General features: G+C 36.7%; 1 protein-coding gene across 1 annotated transcript in view; it reads left to right on the top strand.

Moving 5' to 3' along the window:
- Positions 1-18,572, top strand: part of CATSPERE (catsper channel auxiliary subunit epsilon) — a 186,957-nt gene that overhangs the window by 93,339 nt on the left and 75,046 nt on the right. The window contains exons 8-9 of the mRNA XM_072733729.1: positions 93-199; positions 8,285-8,777. Coding sequence (XP_072589830.1) covers positions 93-199; positions 8,285-8,777 — 600 coding nt within the window. The remainder of the gene's footprint in view (positions 1-92; positions 200-8,284; positions 8,778-18,572) is intronic.

Raw genomic sequence — 18,572 nt, 5'->3', positions numbered from 1 at the left:
AGCTAAAATAACAAATTAAATATATCATGATTTAATTTCAAAATAATTTTGTCTACAGAAAGTGAAAAAATGATTTTTTTTTTTTTTTACAGTATTCCTTAATACTTAGCAGGCAGTTGGCCACTTTGGGACAGAAGCCTATCATATACACAACTCTGAAGAGAAAAGTTTATTTTCCACATGATAAAATGAAGAATGGGTATTTAATTTTAAAATTTCATATATAAACTTTATTTTTTAAATTTATAAAATAACTGTCAGAAATTTAAAGTAAAAGAAATTTTAAAACCCTAGTGGAATTCCATATATCTTATATGTAGTTTCCAAGTAGCTTCTTTCATGATACACAAAAAAATTGTAATAATCAGAACTAGTTATCAACTTAGATTATAGTTTTACAAATGGTATTAATATCTAAACTTCAGTTCAAGAGCCTCATTCAGGATGTCAGCAAATCCTAGAAATATCTCAAAATGTTTCCTGCCAGTTCAGAAAAATGAACCATAGTGGTGTAACTGATGCTACAATCATTACCACTGTCAGTACACACACATACACAAAACAAATTCCACCTGAAAGATAAAATCTGTTACTATTAAATTAGGAAATGATTATAGGGTTAAGACAGCCTTTCTTACTCTGTTACAACTAGGCACAGGGCAAGGTGATTATAACTAAAAGATACAATTCCTACCCTCAATAACCTTCCCTTAGTTGGGGAGACAGATAAATAGATGTTACGATAGAGGTGAACCCAGATGAAATGGAAGAGAGTGTGCACCAACAAAGCCTTAGATAAAAGGGAATCAAGGAGGACTTCTCTAAAGAGGTGACATCTGCATGCTTGAAAAGAAATAAAAGCCAATTGGGAGAGCATTCCAAACAGAGAGGCTGCATATACAAAAGCTTTCAAGCAGAGACCTGAGAAAGCAGACATATTTCAGGAGATGCAAAGAAGTTGAATCCATGGGTAAAGTAAAGGGTGACATTCAGAAAGAGGAGATGTTTTTTAAATAATCATAATAATCTGGGGCTAAAATTCCTGCTGATTTTATAAAACCTTGGGAGATGGGGAGGTAGGAGAAACAGTCATTATAAAACCAACTAAAGGCTTGTCTGACTTAGCAGGCAAGTAGGAAGGTTATAGGTATCATTTGTTTCTTCTCTATTGTTAATATCTTTATGGAACTTCATAAACACATGATTCACCCTTTTAAAGTGTACAATTTAATGGTTTTTAGTATACATACAGAGTTGTATAACTATCACTACTGTTTAAATCTAGAACATTTCTATCACCTCAAAAAGAAACCTTATTCCCTCCTCCTCCCAGCCCTTGGAGGGCTCATCTATTTCCTGTCTCTATGGATTTGCCTATTCCGAATGTTTCATATCAAGAGAGTCATACAATATATGGTCTTTTGCAACTGGCTTTTTTCAGCATAATGTTTTCAGGGTTCATCCATGTTGTAGCATGTTTCAGTATTCATTCCTAAAAAGGAATAAAAATTGCCAAATAATATTCCATTATATGGATATACCAACTTTAAAAAAAATTGTTCTTCAGTTGATGGACATTTTGGTTGTGTCTACTTTTGGATTATTATGAATAAGGCTACTGTGAACTTTTATTTACAAGTCTTTGTGTAGACATAATGGGTTTTTTTTAAGATTTTATTTATTTATTCATGAGAGACAGAGAGGGGCACAGACATAGGCAGAGGAAGAAGCAGGCGGGACCTAATGCAGGACTCAATCTCCGAGCTAGGATCATGCCCTAAGCCAAAGGCAAACGCTCAACTGCTGAGCCACCCAGGCATCCCTAGACATAATGTTTTTATTTCTCCTGGGTGTATACCTAGGATTGAAATTGTGAGCCATATGACATCTAATTTCATTTCTTTGTTGTCCGAGAAAATATTTTGTGATTTCAGTTCTTTTATATGTATTGAGGTTTATCTTATAGCTTAATATATAGCCTGTCCTGGAGGATTTTCCTTGTCCACTTGTGAAGAATGTATAGTCTGCTGTTGTTGGGTGGAGTGTCCTATAGATGTCTGTTAGGTCTAGTTGGTATAGAGTGCTGTTTAAGTGTTCTATCTCCTTGTTGATGTTTTTCTAGTTGTTCTATCCATTATTGAAAGTGGTATATCAAAGTCTCCAACTATTGTTGTTAAATTGTCTATTTCTCCCCTTCATTCTGTCAGGTTTTACTTCATGTGTTTGGGGTCTCTGTTGTCAGATGAATATGTTTGTAATTATTATACTTTCCTGATGAATGACAGAGTATCTTGACATTAGAAAATGTTCTTCTTTACTTTGTATTGTTTTTGCTTTAAGGTTATCATCTCTAATATTACTATAGCCAGTCTAGCTTTCTCTGGTTGCTTTTGCATAACATATTTTTCTGCCCTTTACTTTCAACATTCCTGTATTCTTTTAAGATTTTACTTATTTGTTTATTTATTTGAGAAAGAGAGAGAGCCTTTCCCACAACAGGGGGAAAGAGAGAGAGCCTTTCCCACAACAGGGGGAAAGAGAGAGAGCCTTTCCCACAAACAGGGGGAAGGGCAAAGGGAGGAGAAGCAGACTCCCTGCTGAGCAGGTAGCCCAACCTAGGGCTTAATTCCAGCACCCTGAGATCATGACCTGAGCTGAAGTTAAGTGCTTAACCGACTGAGCCACCCAAGTGCCCCTCAATGTATTTGTATTTTTTAATCTTAACTGTATCTCCTATAGACACCATATAGTTGGAACTTATTTTGTTATCAGTCTTGATAATCCCTGCCACTTGGTTAGACTGTTTAGTATACTCACATTTAATGTTATTATTGATAGTTGATTCTATATCTGCCATTTTATTTATTTCTCCTGTATTTTTTCTTCCTCTGTTCCTCTATTGTTTTCTTTGCATTAAGTGAATATTTCCTAGTGTAACAATTTAATTACATTAATTTTCTCACTGCATTTTGAAATATTTTCTTAGTTTATCATCTAGGGCTGGCCATATACATATAGCACACTGCAACAATGGGAACACTTATATTGCACAACCAATTTGAAAGGTAATTTTACATTATCCTGCAAAGTTAAAGATGCCCATACCAATAGTTCAGCAATTCAATAGCAGCATATATTCTACAGAAATCCATGCACAAGTGCACCAGGAGATGTGTGTATTTGTACCAGAATTGTTTCTAATAACAAAAAAAACCCTGAAATTCTAATTTCCATTTCATGGAGAGATGGGTAAGCATCTTATAGTTATGCTATAGAATATATGCATTATACAGCAGTAAAAATGAATCAAATACAGCAATACAAATCAACATGAGTGAATTTCACAAACATAACATTGAATGAAAAAGGCAAGTCGTGGAAGAAAAATACAGTATGATTCCATCTATACAAGGTACAAACCTGAAAAATTAAAAAAAATATATTGTTTAATAATACATTTATGTCAGTTAACTAGTTTTGTAAAGCAAAAGAATTGACTTTCGTATATTAACCTTGTATCCTGCAACCTTGCTACAATTACTTATTAGTTCCAGGATTTTTTTGTTGTTGTTGTTCCAGGATTTTTTAAATGTGTTCTTTGTTCTCAGAAATTTTTTCTGCATAGATAATCATGTCATCTGCAAATAAAGAACATTTTGTTACTTCTTTCTCAATCATGTATGCCTTTTGTTTTATTTTTTTATCTTACTATGGTAGATAGTAAGATACTATCAGTGTGATACTGAATAGGAGTGGTAAGAGGAGACATCTTTGCTTTTGTTCATAGGAGAAATGGATCTAATTTCTCACTATTAAGTATTTTGTATGGTTTTTTATAGATGCTCCTTTATCAAGTTGAAGGAGTTTCCCTCCATTGCTTGTTATCTGAGAGCTTTTATCACAAATGGGTGTCAGATTTTGTCAAATGCTTTTTTTTTTTTGCATCTGTTGATGTAATTATATGCTTTTTTTCTTTTTAAATCTTTTATATGATGGATCATATTAATAGATTTTTAATGCTGAGCCAGACATGCATAACTGGAATAAACCCCGTTTGGTCATGGTATATATATAATTCTTTTTATACATTGTTGAATTCAAAAGGTCTGCAACTCTACCGGTAATGTATTTATCTGGTTTTGGTATTAAGGCATCTGGTTTTCTCTACTATTCTTCTGTTTTCAGTTTACTTATTTCTGCTGCAATTTTTTTTCTGTTTCCTTTAGGTTTGTATTGCTTTTTTTTTCCTCTAGTTTTCCAAGGTGGAAGCTTACTTAGAGTATTGACTTTAGATCTTTCTTCTTTTCTAATATATGCATTGATGCTATACATTTCCCTCTAAGCCTTGCTTTCACTGCAGCCCTCAAATTTTATTGTTTTATTTTTTCATTTGTTCAAAACATTTTTCATTTTCTTTTTGTTTAAAATATTTTTTACCTTCAGTTGTGATTTCTTCCTTAACTAATGTGTTATTTAGAAGTGTTTAATCTCCAAATCTCTGGGGGGTTTTCCAGTTATCTTTCTATTATTGATTCTTAGCTTAATTGCATTGTATTTTGAGAGCATACTTTATATACTTTATATTTTTTAAAATTTCTTAAAGTGTATTTTATGACCCAGGATATGATGTGTCATGGTCAGTGTTCCATATGAACTTGAGAAGAATGTGTACTCTGCTGTTGTTGGAAGAGATAATCTTTAAACGTCAATTGGATACACTTGATTGATGGTGCTGTTCAGTTCAATTATGTCCTTACTGATTTTCTGCCTGCTGGATCTGTCAATTACTAAAAGAGGAGTTTTGAATCTCTAACTATATAGTAGATTTTTCTATTTCTCCATGCAGTTGCATATTGTTTAATAAGACATTTTATGGCAAAACTAGTTTTTAAAAAAGCACAGAAATGTAAATACAAATGCAAACAAAATCAGGCCAGTGATTATGTGTAAGCAGGTGGGAATGGGAGAAGGAGAGGCATAGGACATTTCTAAGGTATTGGTAACATTCTGATTCTTGATCTAGGTGATTAGTACACAGATGTTCATCTTAGTATTATTCTTTAAATGTATGTGTATGTCATATACTCTTTTGTATATATGATAAATTCATAATAAAATTATTAAATAAGTGGTATTTTAATAGAAACATAAAGAAAACATGCATATGGAGAGAATATTAGAGGTTTAGTTTTTTTTAAAAAAATTGCCTTGGATGCCATAAAATACCATTCACATGATTGACTAGTCTGAGTTTAGAAAAGATTGTCCTTAGGGATCCCTGGGTGGCGCAGCGGTTTGGTGTCTGCCTTTGGCCCAGGGCGCGATCCTGGAGACCCGGGATTGAATCCCACATCAGGCTCCCGGTGCATGGAGCCTGCTTCTCCCTCTGCCTGTGTCTCTGCCTCTCTCTCTCTCTCTATCATAGATAAAAAAAAAAAAAAAGAAAAGATTGTCCTTATTAAAGATACATTTTTGTGGTAAAACAAGAAAGCAAAAAAAGAAAAAAAAATAAGAAAGCAAAATAGAAGAGAGTTCTGGGGAGAATTAAAAGGCAGTGAAATAAACACAAGGAAGATGAAATCAGCACTCCAAGAGAGATGAAGAGCACAGTTTTGGTGGGCAAACAGGAAGAACACACCTGAAATAAAATATGGCAAGTGAAATTGAATAGGAAAAAATATAGAGATGCCCTGAAAATAATTTGGAATAGCTTGAATTTTTTCCTGGATATAATTAAGGGGCCACTGAGTTTCTAAGCAGAACATGACTTAATAAAATTCAGATTAAATGAGATAAACTAAACATGGCAGATTAAATGCATTTATTTGTCCCTATTCTCTCCCATTATCTCACTAAGGTAGTTATAAGCCTAAAAGGAGAACCAATGGGAAGGGAAGCAAGAACAGAAGGTAAAAGGAGATAAAGAAGTAACTGACTTAGTAAAACATGAAATTGTATTAATTAAGGGCTTGCAGAAGGAATTCTAAAGTGATGGGAACCCTCTGGTGTGCCTTCAGTTCTTTCCTCCAGCTCTGCTCCCTGAATATGGAAACTTAGTGTATATCCTCCTGGCAAGAGAGAAGATGATTTTTATTTGATTAGCTGATCAGACCTAATTAAAAGAAGTTTGGAGTCAGAAGGGGAGAAGCATGATGGAGTACAAGAGGGGTGAGAAGTATCCCTCCGAACTGAGACACAACTTGTTACAACTTCCCTCTTAAATATTAAAGGAAATCCAGAGACTATCAGAATTACAGAAAGCTTCCAACATGAACATCAGACACCTAAATCAATAGAGAGAACAATAGAACTCAGAGGAAACAAAACATAGCAGGGAGCAAAAGAAAAGATCACAAAAAAGCATAAATAACATCTTCACAGAAATAAGAGAAGATATTATATATGTAAAAGAAAACTAAGATGTTATAAAATGGGAAAGAAGTAAGAAAATAATTTTTAAAGATTTTATTTACTCATGAGAGACACAGAGGGAGAGGCAGAGATGTAGGCAGAGGGAGAAGCAGGCTCCTCACAGGGAGCCCTATGAGGGACTCAATCCCCAGACCCAGGATCACACCCTGAGCCAAAGGCAGACACTCAACCGCTGAGCCACCCAGGCTTCCCAAGAAAATAATTTTGAAAAGTGTATAATCATTTAAAAAAAAATCAACACTTGAAACCAAAATGATAGATATGGAATATTGAAATGGTCGGTATGTCCTGACCAGGCCTTGAGTGCTGGCTCCTTTCTAGGCCTTGTAGATAAATAGATCTCCATCCAAAAAGAAGAGTCACCAATACCTCATTATAATGTGGCTACACATATATGAGATTATCATATAGCCAGTGGACAGTGTAAAAAAAGGGTACTGATGATTGTAGAAGTTGTACTTGAAACCGATGTTCTAGAGTCAGTAGTGTGGCTTGCATAAAGCAGTAGTTGCATTGAGTTTCATGGTGGCATGGTTTAGGGTATAGAGGTGTGGTGACAACCCTACAACTGCCCCAACATGGGTCCCCCTGCCCTGCCAGGACCACATTCTGAGTGGGCAAAATGCCGTCATCCAAGTATGTATACATTGAGGAAATAGGAAACTCAGGAGACATTTACTGAACATCTACAACCTGATGTCTCCTGGATTGCCCTGATGAGAAACTCCCTAGAATTTTTCATAGTTTCCAAGATACATGGGAGAATGCTTATTTTCATGAATTCCTCTGTATATCCACTCAAAAGATAAACTTAACCCTGTCAAATTTTAGAATACTAAGAAAAAAAAGGATATATTATTTCTGAATTCTCTGCCTAGAGAATTTATCCAGCAGGTGTGTAAAATATTTTCAGATATTCAGGGTCTCAAAAATTTATGTTCATATATACTTTCACAGAGAGGTACTGAAGAATGTACTTTAGCAAAACAAGAAAGATCAAAGTGCTGGATCCAGTGAATGATGCCTTTAGCCCAAAAAGTAATGAAGTGAAACAAGTACTAAATTACCTCTGCATTTAAAACATGGAAAAAATTATGGGCCACCACATTATCTTTTGGAACACTTAGGAAACAACGGATTTTCAAAATGAAATAATGATGAACTCTAGAAGAAATATGAATATATATGTATATATGAAAATGTATGGGGCAGCCCGGGTGGCTCAGCGGTTTAGCGCCGCCTTCAGGCCAGGGTGTGATCCTGGAGACCAGGGATCAAGTCCCACGTGAGGCTCCCTGCATGGAGCCTGCTTCTCCCTCCGCCTGTGTCTCTGCTTCTTTCTCTCTCTGTCTCTCATGAATAAATAAATAAAATCTTTAAAAAAAAAAAAAGAAAAAAGAAAATGTAATTATAGCAAAATAACTGACACAGTAGTAAACAATATTCACATAGTAAAACAATGTAAACACTATAGATTTAGTTAAATGATGTGATACTGGGAGAAGAGATATATTGGTAGTTATATTGTTATGAGAAATACATTTTCATCTGTCATATAAGAAGCCAATAGATAATATGTAAAAATCATATATTAAGAGAGAAGCATAAGAATTTGGAGACACAATGCAGATGAAAAAGGTGTAAGAGTCAAGATTGTTTTCCTTTGGAAACAAGAGTGAAGAATGAGGAGAAATGGGGCAGAGGTAGCGTTTTAGTGCTACTTAATTTAACCCAGATTCATGTTGATAAAAATAAAAAAAATTTTTTAAGATAATAAATGTCAACAATGTACGAGATGGAGGAGAGAAGAGAGAGACCATTTTATTTTTATGTTTTCTGTTTTTTTTCTTAGGACCTGGCGTATTTTGGTACCAATGACGTCAGAAGATGTGCTAAAGGAGATTAAAGGAAATCAAGTGGCTTTTCAAGATTGCTTTATTGCAGATTTTCTTTTCCTGCTGACCTCTCCTTTGTTGACAATACCTGAGATTCCTGGATTTTTACCGATCTCTTCACCAGCTGGTAGTCAGTTAATGGCAACCTGGATTGCTTGTGTTCCTTCGTATATTGTTGTGGTAGCGGATATGGAAACCTTTCAAACAAATGATTCATTCCGTACTTGGACCAGAATCAGAGTGCCTCCAAACATTTTGACTGATGATGAAAGACACAGCATATCTGATGTGAACCTATCAAGGGATGGAATATTTTTTCTAATAAATGGTGTTCTTTACATAAAGAGTTTTACTGAGTTCAAAAGACTGGGAATAAGTGAAAATCTCCCCAATAGTGGAATTATTGGCATTACATCAAGAAAATGGTGTTGGATCAACTATTTATTAAAGGTCAGTAAAATATTATGTATATTACACTTACACGTTTGTATAGATTTACTGTATTATTTTTTAAAGATTTTATTCATGAGAGACACACAGAGAGAGGCAGAGACATAGGCAGAGGGAGAAGCAGGCTCCATGCAGGGAGCCCAACACGGGACTCAATCCTGGGACTCCAGGATCACAACCTGAGCCAAAGTCAGACGCTTAACTGCTGAGCCACCCAGGCGTCCCTACTGTGTTATGAAATTCAGTGATATATAAGATACTATACTATGCAGCTTTTGCAGAGTTATTTAATTTATGGTTATAAATAAGTCCATTTTCCTAACCTAACTTTTCAGAGGCCTCTTTATAGAGATACACTTCCAACAAAAGAGAATAAAACAAATCTTGTATATTATTATGAAGAATAAGTTAGCCATATTATCACATTTTGTTTTACCTTGATATGGGCAAAAGGTCCAAAAAATTATTTCCCCCAAGACTGTGTACTTTCAAAAATGAATTAACTCCTCTTTTGACAATATAGTAAATAAGGTATCCTAAAGCTATTACGTTACAAAATACCTAAAATGCTGTGTAAAAATTTTAAAACTTTTTTTAAGGATATAGTTGGATTATATGGAAGTAGGGGAAATCCTGAGAGGAATGGGGTAGTCCTAGATCACTAATCCAGAGGCATAAGCCAATTCTAACATCTCACCTTCTGTAAGCACATATACTAATTTAGATATTTAGATCTCTGGTACTTGGACACAAGGCCTTGGGCCTGTGCAAGGTAGGACATCTGATAATCATTTTTTCATAAAACAAGAACCTTCAAAAATTTTCCAAAATAATGAAATCTATGTGAGCTTTAGCTCTTCAAAGGAGAGAAAAGTCTGTCTTTAAAATTTGTCATCAGGTGACCCAGCAATTACGCTGCTGGGGATTTACCCCAAAGATACAGATGCCGTGAAACGCTGGGGCACCTGCACCCCGATGTTTATAGCAGCCATGTCCACAATAGCCAAACAGTAGAAGGAGCCTCGGTGTCCATCAAAAGATGAATGGATAAAGAAGATGTGGTCTATATATACATGGAATATTACTCAGCCATTAGAAACGACAAATACCCACCATTTGCTTCGACGTGGATTGACCTGGAGGGTATTATGATGAGTGAAATAAGTCAATCAGAAAAGGACAAACATTATATGGTCTCATTAATTTGGGGAATATAAAAATTAGTGAAAGGGAATAAAGGGAAAGGAGAGAAAATGAGTGAAAATATCAGAGAGGGTGACAAAACATGAGAGACAGCTAACTCTGGGAAATGAACAAGGGGTAGTGGAAGGGGAGGTGGACGGGGGATGGGGTGACTGGGTGATGGGCACTGAGGGGGGCACTTGGCGGGATGAGCACTGGGTGTTATGCTATATGTTGGCAAATTGAACTCCAATAAAAAAATCTTTTTAAAAAATAAAATAAAATAAAATTTGTCATCAGGAACTGACTCACATGGGCTTTGGGGCCCAGAGTCCCAGCACCTGTGTAGTTCAAAAAACATTAAGGCTAGCACCAAGCAGAAGTAAACACAACAATTTCTGGAGAAATTAAGCCTCAAGTCAGGCTTTGAAAATTTTCCACATTCTGAAAAAAATTGACCTCACAGTAAAAAATGACAAAACACACAAAGAAACAAGATGCCATGGGAGTCAGGAGAAACAATAAAGAATAGAATCACTCCTGCAAAGACATCAGGTATTAAAGTTGACAAAATATAAAATATCTTTAATAGATTTAAATAAATGGAAGACATAAGGAGAAAGGAATCTACCAAATGGCAAGGCAATTAGTAAAAATAAAAGCAAGAAACTCATTACTCTAAGATTTAGGATAGTGATTATCCCGGAAAGGAAAAACATAGTGACTGTGAGAGCGCATGGGTGGCATTCAGGAGTTCTGATGATATTCCATTTCTAAATCTCTAAGGTCATTACACAGACCTCTGTTTTGTCATAAATCTTCCAGCTATATATTTTTCTATTCAATCCATTTTCTGTATGTGGATTGTACTTCAAAAATTTTAATATGTAAAAATAAATGCTAAAATATTAAATTTTATGTAATAAGCTTTGGTAAAACTAATGAAAATTGAAATGTAAAATTCAGTGGAGAAGATCCAAGATGTCTAATTAGAATTCCAAAATAAAGTTTAGAATGGGGGCAAGATGGCAGAAGAGTAGGGGTCCTCAGCTCATCTGGTCCCACAAACTTACCTAGATAACTTTTAAAACATCCTGAACACCTATGAATTTGACCTGAGATGTAAAGAGAGAACAGCTGGAATGCTGAAAGAAATGTATTCACTACTAATAAGGTATGAAGGTGAAAAAAATTAAAAAGAACTAAAGTGGGGGAACCAAGACTAGCAGGGCTAAAGCAGAGCAGCAAATGCCTCCAGGGCCCAAAAGCACAGCCCTGGAGAAGTAGGAATTTTAAAAATCCATGCCTGAGTTTTCCCTGATGGAAAAGGGCTTAGCAGGGAAATTGGGCAGAATCGCAGGAGGGGTCGAAGCATCAAGATTCCCGGAGTCACTATAAGAGGAGGGGTGCCTGGGGGATAGCTCACTGGTCCCCTTCGGTAAAGGGCTAGAGCGCCACAGCCCTCCAGGGCATTTGGGAGAAGCCCGCCAGTTACAGGGGCTGGCTCTGGAGCTGCTGTTACTTTAGAGCCTGGCAACAGATGGAGGTGGCTGTCCTCCATTCCCTTCGGGAGAGGCAGTCCCTGGGAGTGTGGGTCCAGCGGCACAGGGTTCTGGATCCTAGGGCACCAGAGGACAAAGCCGGAGATCCTCCATTCCCCCTGGGACCAGAAGTGTGGAGGGTACAGGAAAGCGAGACCTTTCCTTCTGCTGGGCACCCCGCAAGCTGTGCAGATCAGTGGATCAGTGCACCAGGCCTGGCCCAGGAGCATGTAGCCCAGTGTAGACTGGGAGACTGGTTACTTACTCCTGGAGATCTTGACTCCACAGCTGGAAATCTGACCATGGCCTTTTTTTTTCTTTCCTCTTTGTTCCACATTGTACCTTGGAGAGGTGGGGCCTTTAGGGAACAAAGGTCTCACAGGATAAACAGCTCATACTGAGCCAAGCACTAGGCAAGGGGCTGGACAATTCTGCCCAGGCACAAACACCTAAGAATCAGTGCAGCAGACCCCTCCCCCAGAATAAATGCTGGAAGAACAAGGGAAATGGAAATTTACTAAACAAGCAGCACTGGAAAGCTCCAGGACTGAGTGAAAATAGTATATTGAACTAGAGGGTTGGGCAGCTGGCATGGCTCAGCCATTTAGAGCTGCCTGCAGCCCAGGGCGTGATCCTGGAGACCAGGGATGGAGTCCCACGTTGGGCACCCTGCATGGAGCCTGCTTTTCCCTCTGCCTGTGTCTCTGCCTCTCTCTCTCTCTCTCTCTCTCTCTGTCTCTCATGAATAAATAAATAAAATCTTAAAAAAAAAAAGAACTAGAGGGTCCTTTTTTTTTTTTTTCATTACAACTTGTTTTTATATCAGGCTAAAAATTTCCAATATTTTTTCTTTTCCCACCTTAACTACCAACTACTCATTTTTAAGTTTTTTTCCTTTTTGACTTTCATATTTCTACAATTACATGTCTTAGATATATTTTTCACTTCTGGACTCCCTTCAGTGTATTCAATTTAATTTTGGTAGATATATGAGATATGGGTATTTGTTTTTTGTTTTTTCTGTCTCATTTTGTTTTACAGTGGTGGAAGTTAGTACCTTGTAACGCACTACCAAATTCACCCAGAACCAAATGGAACACCATGTTGGTTCATTCTGTGAGTTCTCTTTCTTCCCATTCTGACCCCCTCTTTTATCTTGTTTCTGTTTTTGTGGTCATATTGGGTCTTTATATAAGTATTGCTGGCTTATATAAATTTGGGATTGAGCATCTTCTAACATACAGAACAAAATACACTCAGAACAAGAGGATCACCCTCTAGGACACCTCAAGGAGACTACATTCTCTCTCCACTACCACTTCCTCGCCACCACCATCCCCTCCCCCCCTTTTCTCTTTTCTCTTTTATTTTTTTTATTTTGTTTTTTTTTTTTTTACTACTTTTTTTTAAAAGTTGTTTTTTCACTTTTTGTTTTATTTTGCTCTGTTCTTGTTTTTCTTTTATTTTCTGGTCTCTGACCTCTTCACAATCATCTATGGTGTATTTTACTTAGGTCATAGTTTGATAGTTTTGATTCAGCCCACTCATACAGCCTCTCTGCACGGGACAAAATGACTATAAGGAAGAATTCACCACAAAAGAAAGAACTGGAAGCAATACTCTCTGCCACAGAGTTACAGAATCTGGATTTAAATACGATGTCAGAAATTCAATTCAGAAGTACAGTTATAAAGTTACTGGTGGCTCTGGAAAAACGCATAAAGGACTCTAGAGACTTTATTACTGCAGAATTGATATCTAAACAGGCTGAATTAAAAATAGATTAACTGAGATGCAACCCAAACTGGATGCTCTAACTGCTAGGGTTAACGAAGTGGAAGAGTGACATAGAGGACAAGTTGATAGAAAGGAAGGAAGCTGAGGGAAAAAGAAAAACAGCTAAGAGCCCATGAGGAAAGGCTTAGGGAAATAGATGATAGCTTGAGAAGGAAGAATATATGCCTAACTGGGATTCCAGAAGAGGCTGAGAGAGAGAGAGAGAGAGAGAGAGAGAACCACAAAGTATGTTTGAATAAATAATAGCTGAGAACTTCCCTAATCTGGGGAAGGAAACAGGAATTCAGATCCAAGAGATATAGAGGACCTCCCCCGCCAAAAATCAGTAAAAACCATTCAACACCTGGACATTTAATAGTGAAACTTGCAAATTTCAAAGATAAAGAGAAAATTCTTAAAGCAGCTTGAGACAAGAGATTCTTAACTTATATGGGGAGAAATGTCAGATCAATTAGAGACCTCTACAGAGACCTAGCAGGCCAGAAAGGGATGGCATGATATATACAGGGTACAAAATGAGAAAAACATGCAGCCAAGAATACTTTATCCAGCAAGGCTGTCATTCAGAGTAGAAAGAATGATAAAGAGCTTCCAGGATAGTCAGAAACTGAAAGAATATGTAAGCACCAAACTGGCTCTGCAAGAAATATTAAGAGGGATCCTCTAAAAGAAATAGGGAGCTCAAAGAAACAATCCACAAAAACAGGGACTGAATAGGTAATACGATGACACTAAATTCATATCTTTCAATAATTACTCTGAACATGAATGGGCTAAATGATCTCATCAAAAGATACAGGGTATCAGACTGGATAAAAAAGCAAGAACCATCTACATGTTGTCTACAAGAGACTCATTTTAGACCTAAGGACACCTCCAGCCTGAAAATGAAGGGGTAGAGAACCATTTACCATTCAAATGGTACTCAAAAGAAAGCTGAGGTAGCAATTCTCATATCAGATAAATTAGAGCTTATACCAAAGACTGTAGTAAGAGATAAAGAGGTACACTATATCATATTTAAAGGGTCTATCCAACAAGAAGACCTAACAATCATGAATATTTATGCCTCTAATGTGGGAGCTGCTAAGTATATCAATTAATAACCAAAGTAAAGAGATACTTATATAATAATATACTAATAGTAGGAGACTTCAAAATGGCACTTTCAGCAAATGACAGAGTCTATAAGCAGACCATCACTAAAGAAACAAGGGCCTTGAATGATGCACTGGACCAAATACATTTCATAGAAATATGCAGAACATTCCATCCAAATGCAACTGAATACAGATTCTTTTCAAGTGCAAATTGGACTTTCTCCAGAATAGACCACATATTGGGTCACAAATCAGATCTCAACTGATACCAAAAGACTGGGATTGTCTCCTGCATATTTTCAGACCACAATGCTTTGAAACTAGAACTCAATCACAAGAAGAAATTTGGAAGAAACTCAAACACATGGAGGTTAAAGAGCATCTTACTAAAAGATGAATGGGTCAGCCAGGAAATTAGAGAAGAATTAAAAAGATTCATAGAAACTAATGAAAATGAAAATACAACTGCTCAAAATCTTTGGGATACAACAAAAGCAGTCCTAAGAGGGAAATATATCACAATACAAGCCTATATGCCAACAAATTAGGCAATCTAGAAATGCATGCATTTCTGGAAACCCACAAATTACCAAAACTGAAACAGGAAGAAACAGAAAACCTGAACAGGCTAATAACCAGTGAGGAAACTGAAGCAGTCAACAAAAACCTCCTAAGCCACAAAAGTCCAGGGACAGTTGGTTTCCCAGGGGAATTCTATAAAACATTTAAAGAAGAAATAATACCTATTCTACTAAAACTGTTTTGAAGGATAGAAAGGGAGGGAATACTTCCAAATTCGTTTTATGAGACCAGCATTACCTTGATTCCAAAACCAAAGACCCCACCAAAAAGGATAGTTGTAGGCCAATACCCCTAATGAACATGGATGCAAAAATTCTCACCAAGATACTAGCCAATAGAATCCCAATAGTACATTAAGAGGATTATTCACCATGACCAAGTGGGATTTATCCCCAGGATGCAAGGGTGGTTCAACACTCATAAAATAATCAACATGATAGGTCACATCAACAGGAGAAAAAACAAGAACCATATGATCCTCTCAATAGATGCAGAGAAAGCATTTGACAAAATACAGCATCCATTCCTGATTAAAACTTTTCAAAGTGTAGGAATAGAGGGAACATTCCTCAGTGTCTTAAAAGCCATTTATGAAAAGCCCACAGCTTTTCTCATAAATGAGAATATCATTCTCAATGAGGAAACATTGAGAGCCTCTCCTCTAAGATCAGGAACACACAACAGTGATGTCCATTCTCTCACACTATTATTCAACATAGTACTAGAAGTCCTAGCCTCAGCAATCAGACAACAAAAAGAAGAAAAAAAAGGCATCCCAATTGGCAGAGAAGTCCAATTCTCTCTCTTTGCAGATGACATGATACTGTACATAGAAAACCCAAAAGACTCCACCCCAAGATTGCTAGAACTCATACAGCAATTCAGCAATGTGGCAGGATACAAAATCAATGCCCAGAAATCAGTGGCATTTCTATACACTAACAATGAGATGGAAGAAAGAGAAATTAAGGAGTCAATCCCATTTACAATTGCACCCAAAAGCATAAGATACCTAGGAATAAACCTAACCAAAGAGGTAAAGGATCTAAACCCTCAAAACTACAGAACACTTCTGAAAGAAATTGAGGAAGACAGAGATGGAGAAACATTCCATGCTCATGGATTGAAAGAATAAATATTGTCAAAGTGTCTATGCTACCACGGCAATGTACATGTTCCATGCAATCCTTATCAAAATACCATGGACTTTCTTCACAGAGTTGGAACAAATAACCTTAAGATTTGTATGGAATCAGAAAAGACCCCAAATAGCCAGATGAATATTGAAAAAAAAAAAAACAATGCCAGGGGCATCACAATGCCAGATTTCAAGCGGTATTACAAAGCTGTGATCATCAAGACAGGATGGTACTGGCACAAAAATAGACACATAGATCAATGGAACCAAATAGAGAACCCAGAAATGGGCCCTCAACTCTATGGTCAACTAATATTTGATGAAGCAGGAAAGAATATCCACTGGAAAAGGGACAGTGTCTTCAAAACGTGGTGTAAAATTGGACAGCCATGTACAGAAGAATGAAACTAGACCACTCTCTTACACTATACACAAAGATCAACTCAAAATGCTTGAAAGATCTAAATGTGAGACAAGATTCCATCAAAATCCTAGAGGAGAACACAGGCAACACCCTTTTTGAACTTGGCCACAGTAATTTCTTGCAAGATGCATCTATGAAGGCAAGGGAAACAAAAGCAAAAATGAATTATTGGGACTTAATCAAGATAAAAAGCTTCTTTCTGCCTAGCAAAAGAAACAGCCAACAAAACAAAAAGACAACCTACAGAATGGGAGAAGATATTTGCCAATGACATATCAGATAAAGGACTAGTATCAAAGATCTATAAAGAACTTATCAAACTCAACACCCAAGAAACAAAAAATTACAATCATGAAATGAGCAGAAAACATGAACAAAAATTTCCCCAAAGAAGACACACATGGCCAACAAGCACATGAGGAAGTGCCCGCATCACTTGCCATCAGGGAAATACAAATCAAAACAACAATGAGATACCACCTCACACCAGTGAGAATGGCAAAAATTAACAAGACAGGAAACAACAAATGTTGGAGAGGATGTGGAGAAAGGGGAACCCTCTTGTACTGTCTGTGGGAATGCAAGCTGGTGCAGCCACTCTGGAAAACAGTGTGAAAGTTCCTCAAGAAGTTAAAAATAGAGCTACCCTATGATCCAGCAATTGCATTATCGGGTATTTACCCCAAAGATACAGATGTAGTGAAATGCTGGGATACCTGCACCCCAATGTTCATAGCAGCAATGTCCACAGTAGCCAAACTGTGGAAGGAGCCTCGGTGTCCATCGAAAGATGAATGGATAAAGAAGATGTGGTATGTATGTATATGTATATATACACACACGCACAATGGAATATTACTCAGCCATTGGAAGAGATGAATACCCACCATTTGCTTCAATGTGGATGGAACTGGGGGGTATTATGCTGAGTGAAATAAGTCAGTTGAAGAAGGACAATCATCATATGGTTTCACTCATACATGGAATATAAGAAATAGTGAAAGGGATTATAAAGGATAATGAGTGGGAACTGAGTGGGAAAAATTAGAGAGGGAGACAAATCATGAGAGACTCTTAACTCTGGGAAACAAAAAAAGAGTTGCAGAAGGGGAGGTGGGTGGGGGGATGGGGTAACTGGGTGACAGGCACTGAGGAGGGCACTTGATGGGATGAGCACTGGGTGTTATACTACATGTTGACAAATTGAATTTAAATTTTTAAAATGTAAAAAAACCTCATATGCTTAATAGGGAAAAAAAGAAAGATTAGAGAGATGAGAAAGAACTGAGAATTTTTCAGATTTAAAGATACCAATCCTCAGTCCAGAAGTACTAAGAAATGCCAATTGATATGATAAAAAATATGGCCCACTTAGCACAAAATAATCAAATTGCATGGTATCAAAGACTAATAAGATATTAAAAGTATCCATTCAGAGAAGACAAATCATAAGCAAGGCAATAAAATAATTAGGACCAGTGGAAGCCAGAAAAGAGTAAAACACTCAACTGAAATAAAATTATTGTCAACCTGAAATTATATACATTCAGTAAAACTATCCTTGAGAAGAAGAATGCTTAAAACTATTTTAGAGAATCAAAACCAGATATTTTAGAATATGAATAGAATAACTGCAATGAAAACATATTAGACGTGCTCAATAGCAAAATGGAAATGATATGATAGAGGAAACAGTCAGCAAAACTCAAGTGACATCAATAGAAACTTTCCAATCTAAACAGTAGAAAAAATTGTCAAACTCAACCGAGTCTGGATTACCTGGGAGTGCAGTTGATCAAGTCTCGAACTCTCGGTTTTGGCACAAGTCTAATCTCAGAGTCATAAAATCGAGCCTCATGTCAGGCTCCCTGTTCCGTGGAGCATCTGCCTGAGACACTCTCTCCACTCCCTCTGCCACTGTGTGTGCTCTCTCTCTCTAAAATAAATAAATCTTTTTTAAAAAATTGAACCAAGTCTTAGAGACCCATGGTTTGATACCAAAAGGTCTAACATTCATGTCATTGAAGTCTC

Source organism: Vulpes vulpes, chromosome 13 (genome assembly GCF_048418805.1).
Source record: "Vulpes vulpes isolate BD-2025 chromosome 13, VulVul3, whole genome shotgun sequence".
Lineage (NCBI taxonomy): Eukaryota > Metazoa > Chordata > Mammalia > Carnivora > Canidae > Vulpes > Vulpes vulpes.
The sequence above is the reverse complement of the archived record's forward strand: the minus strand, read 5'-3'. Positions and strand labels throughout refer to the sequence as shown.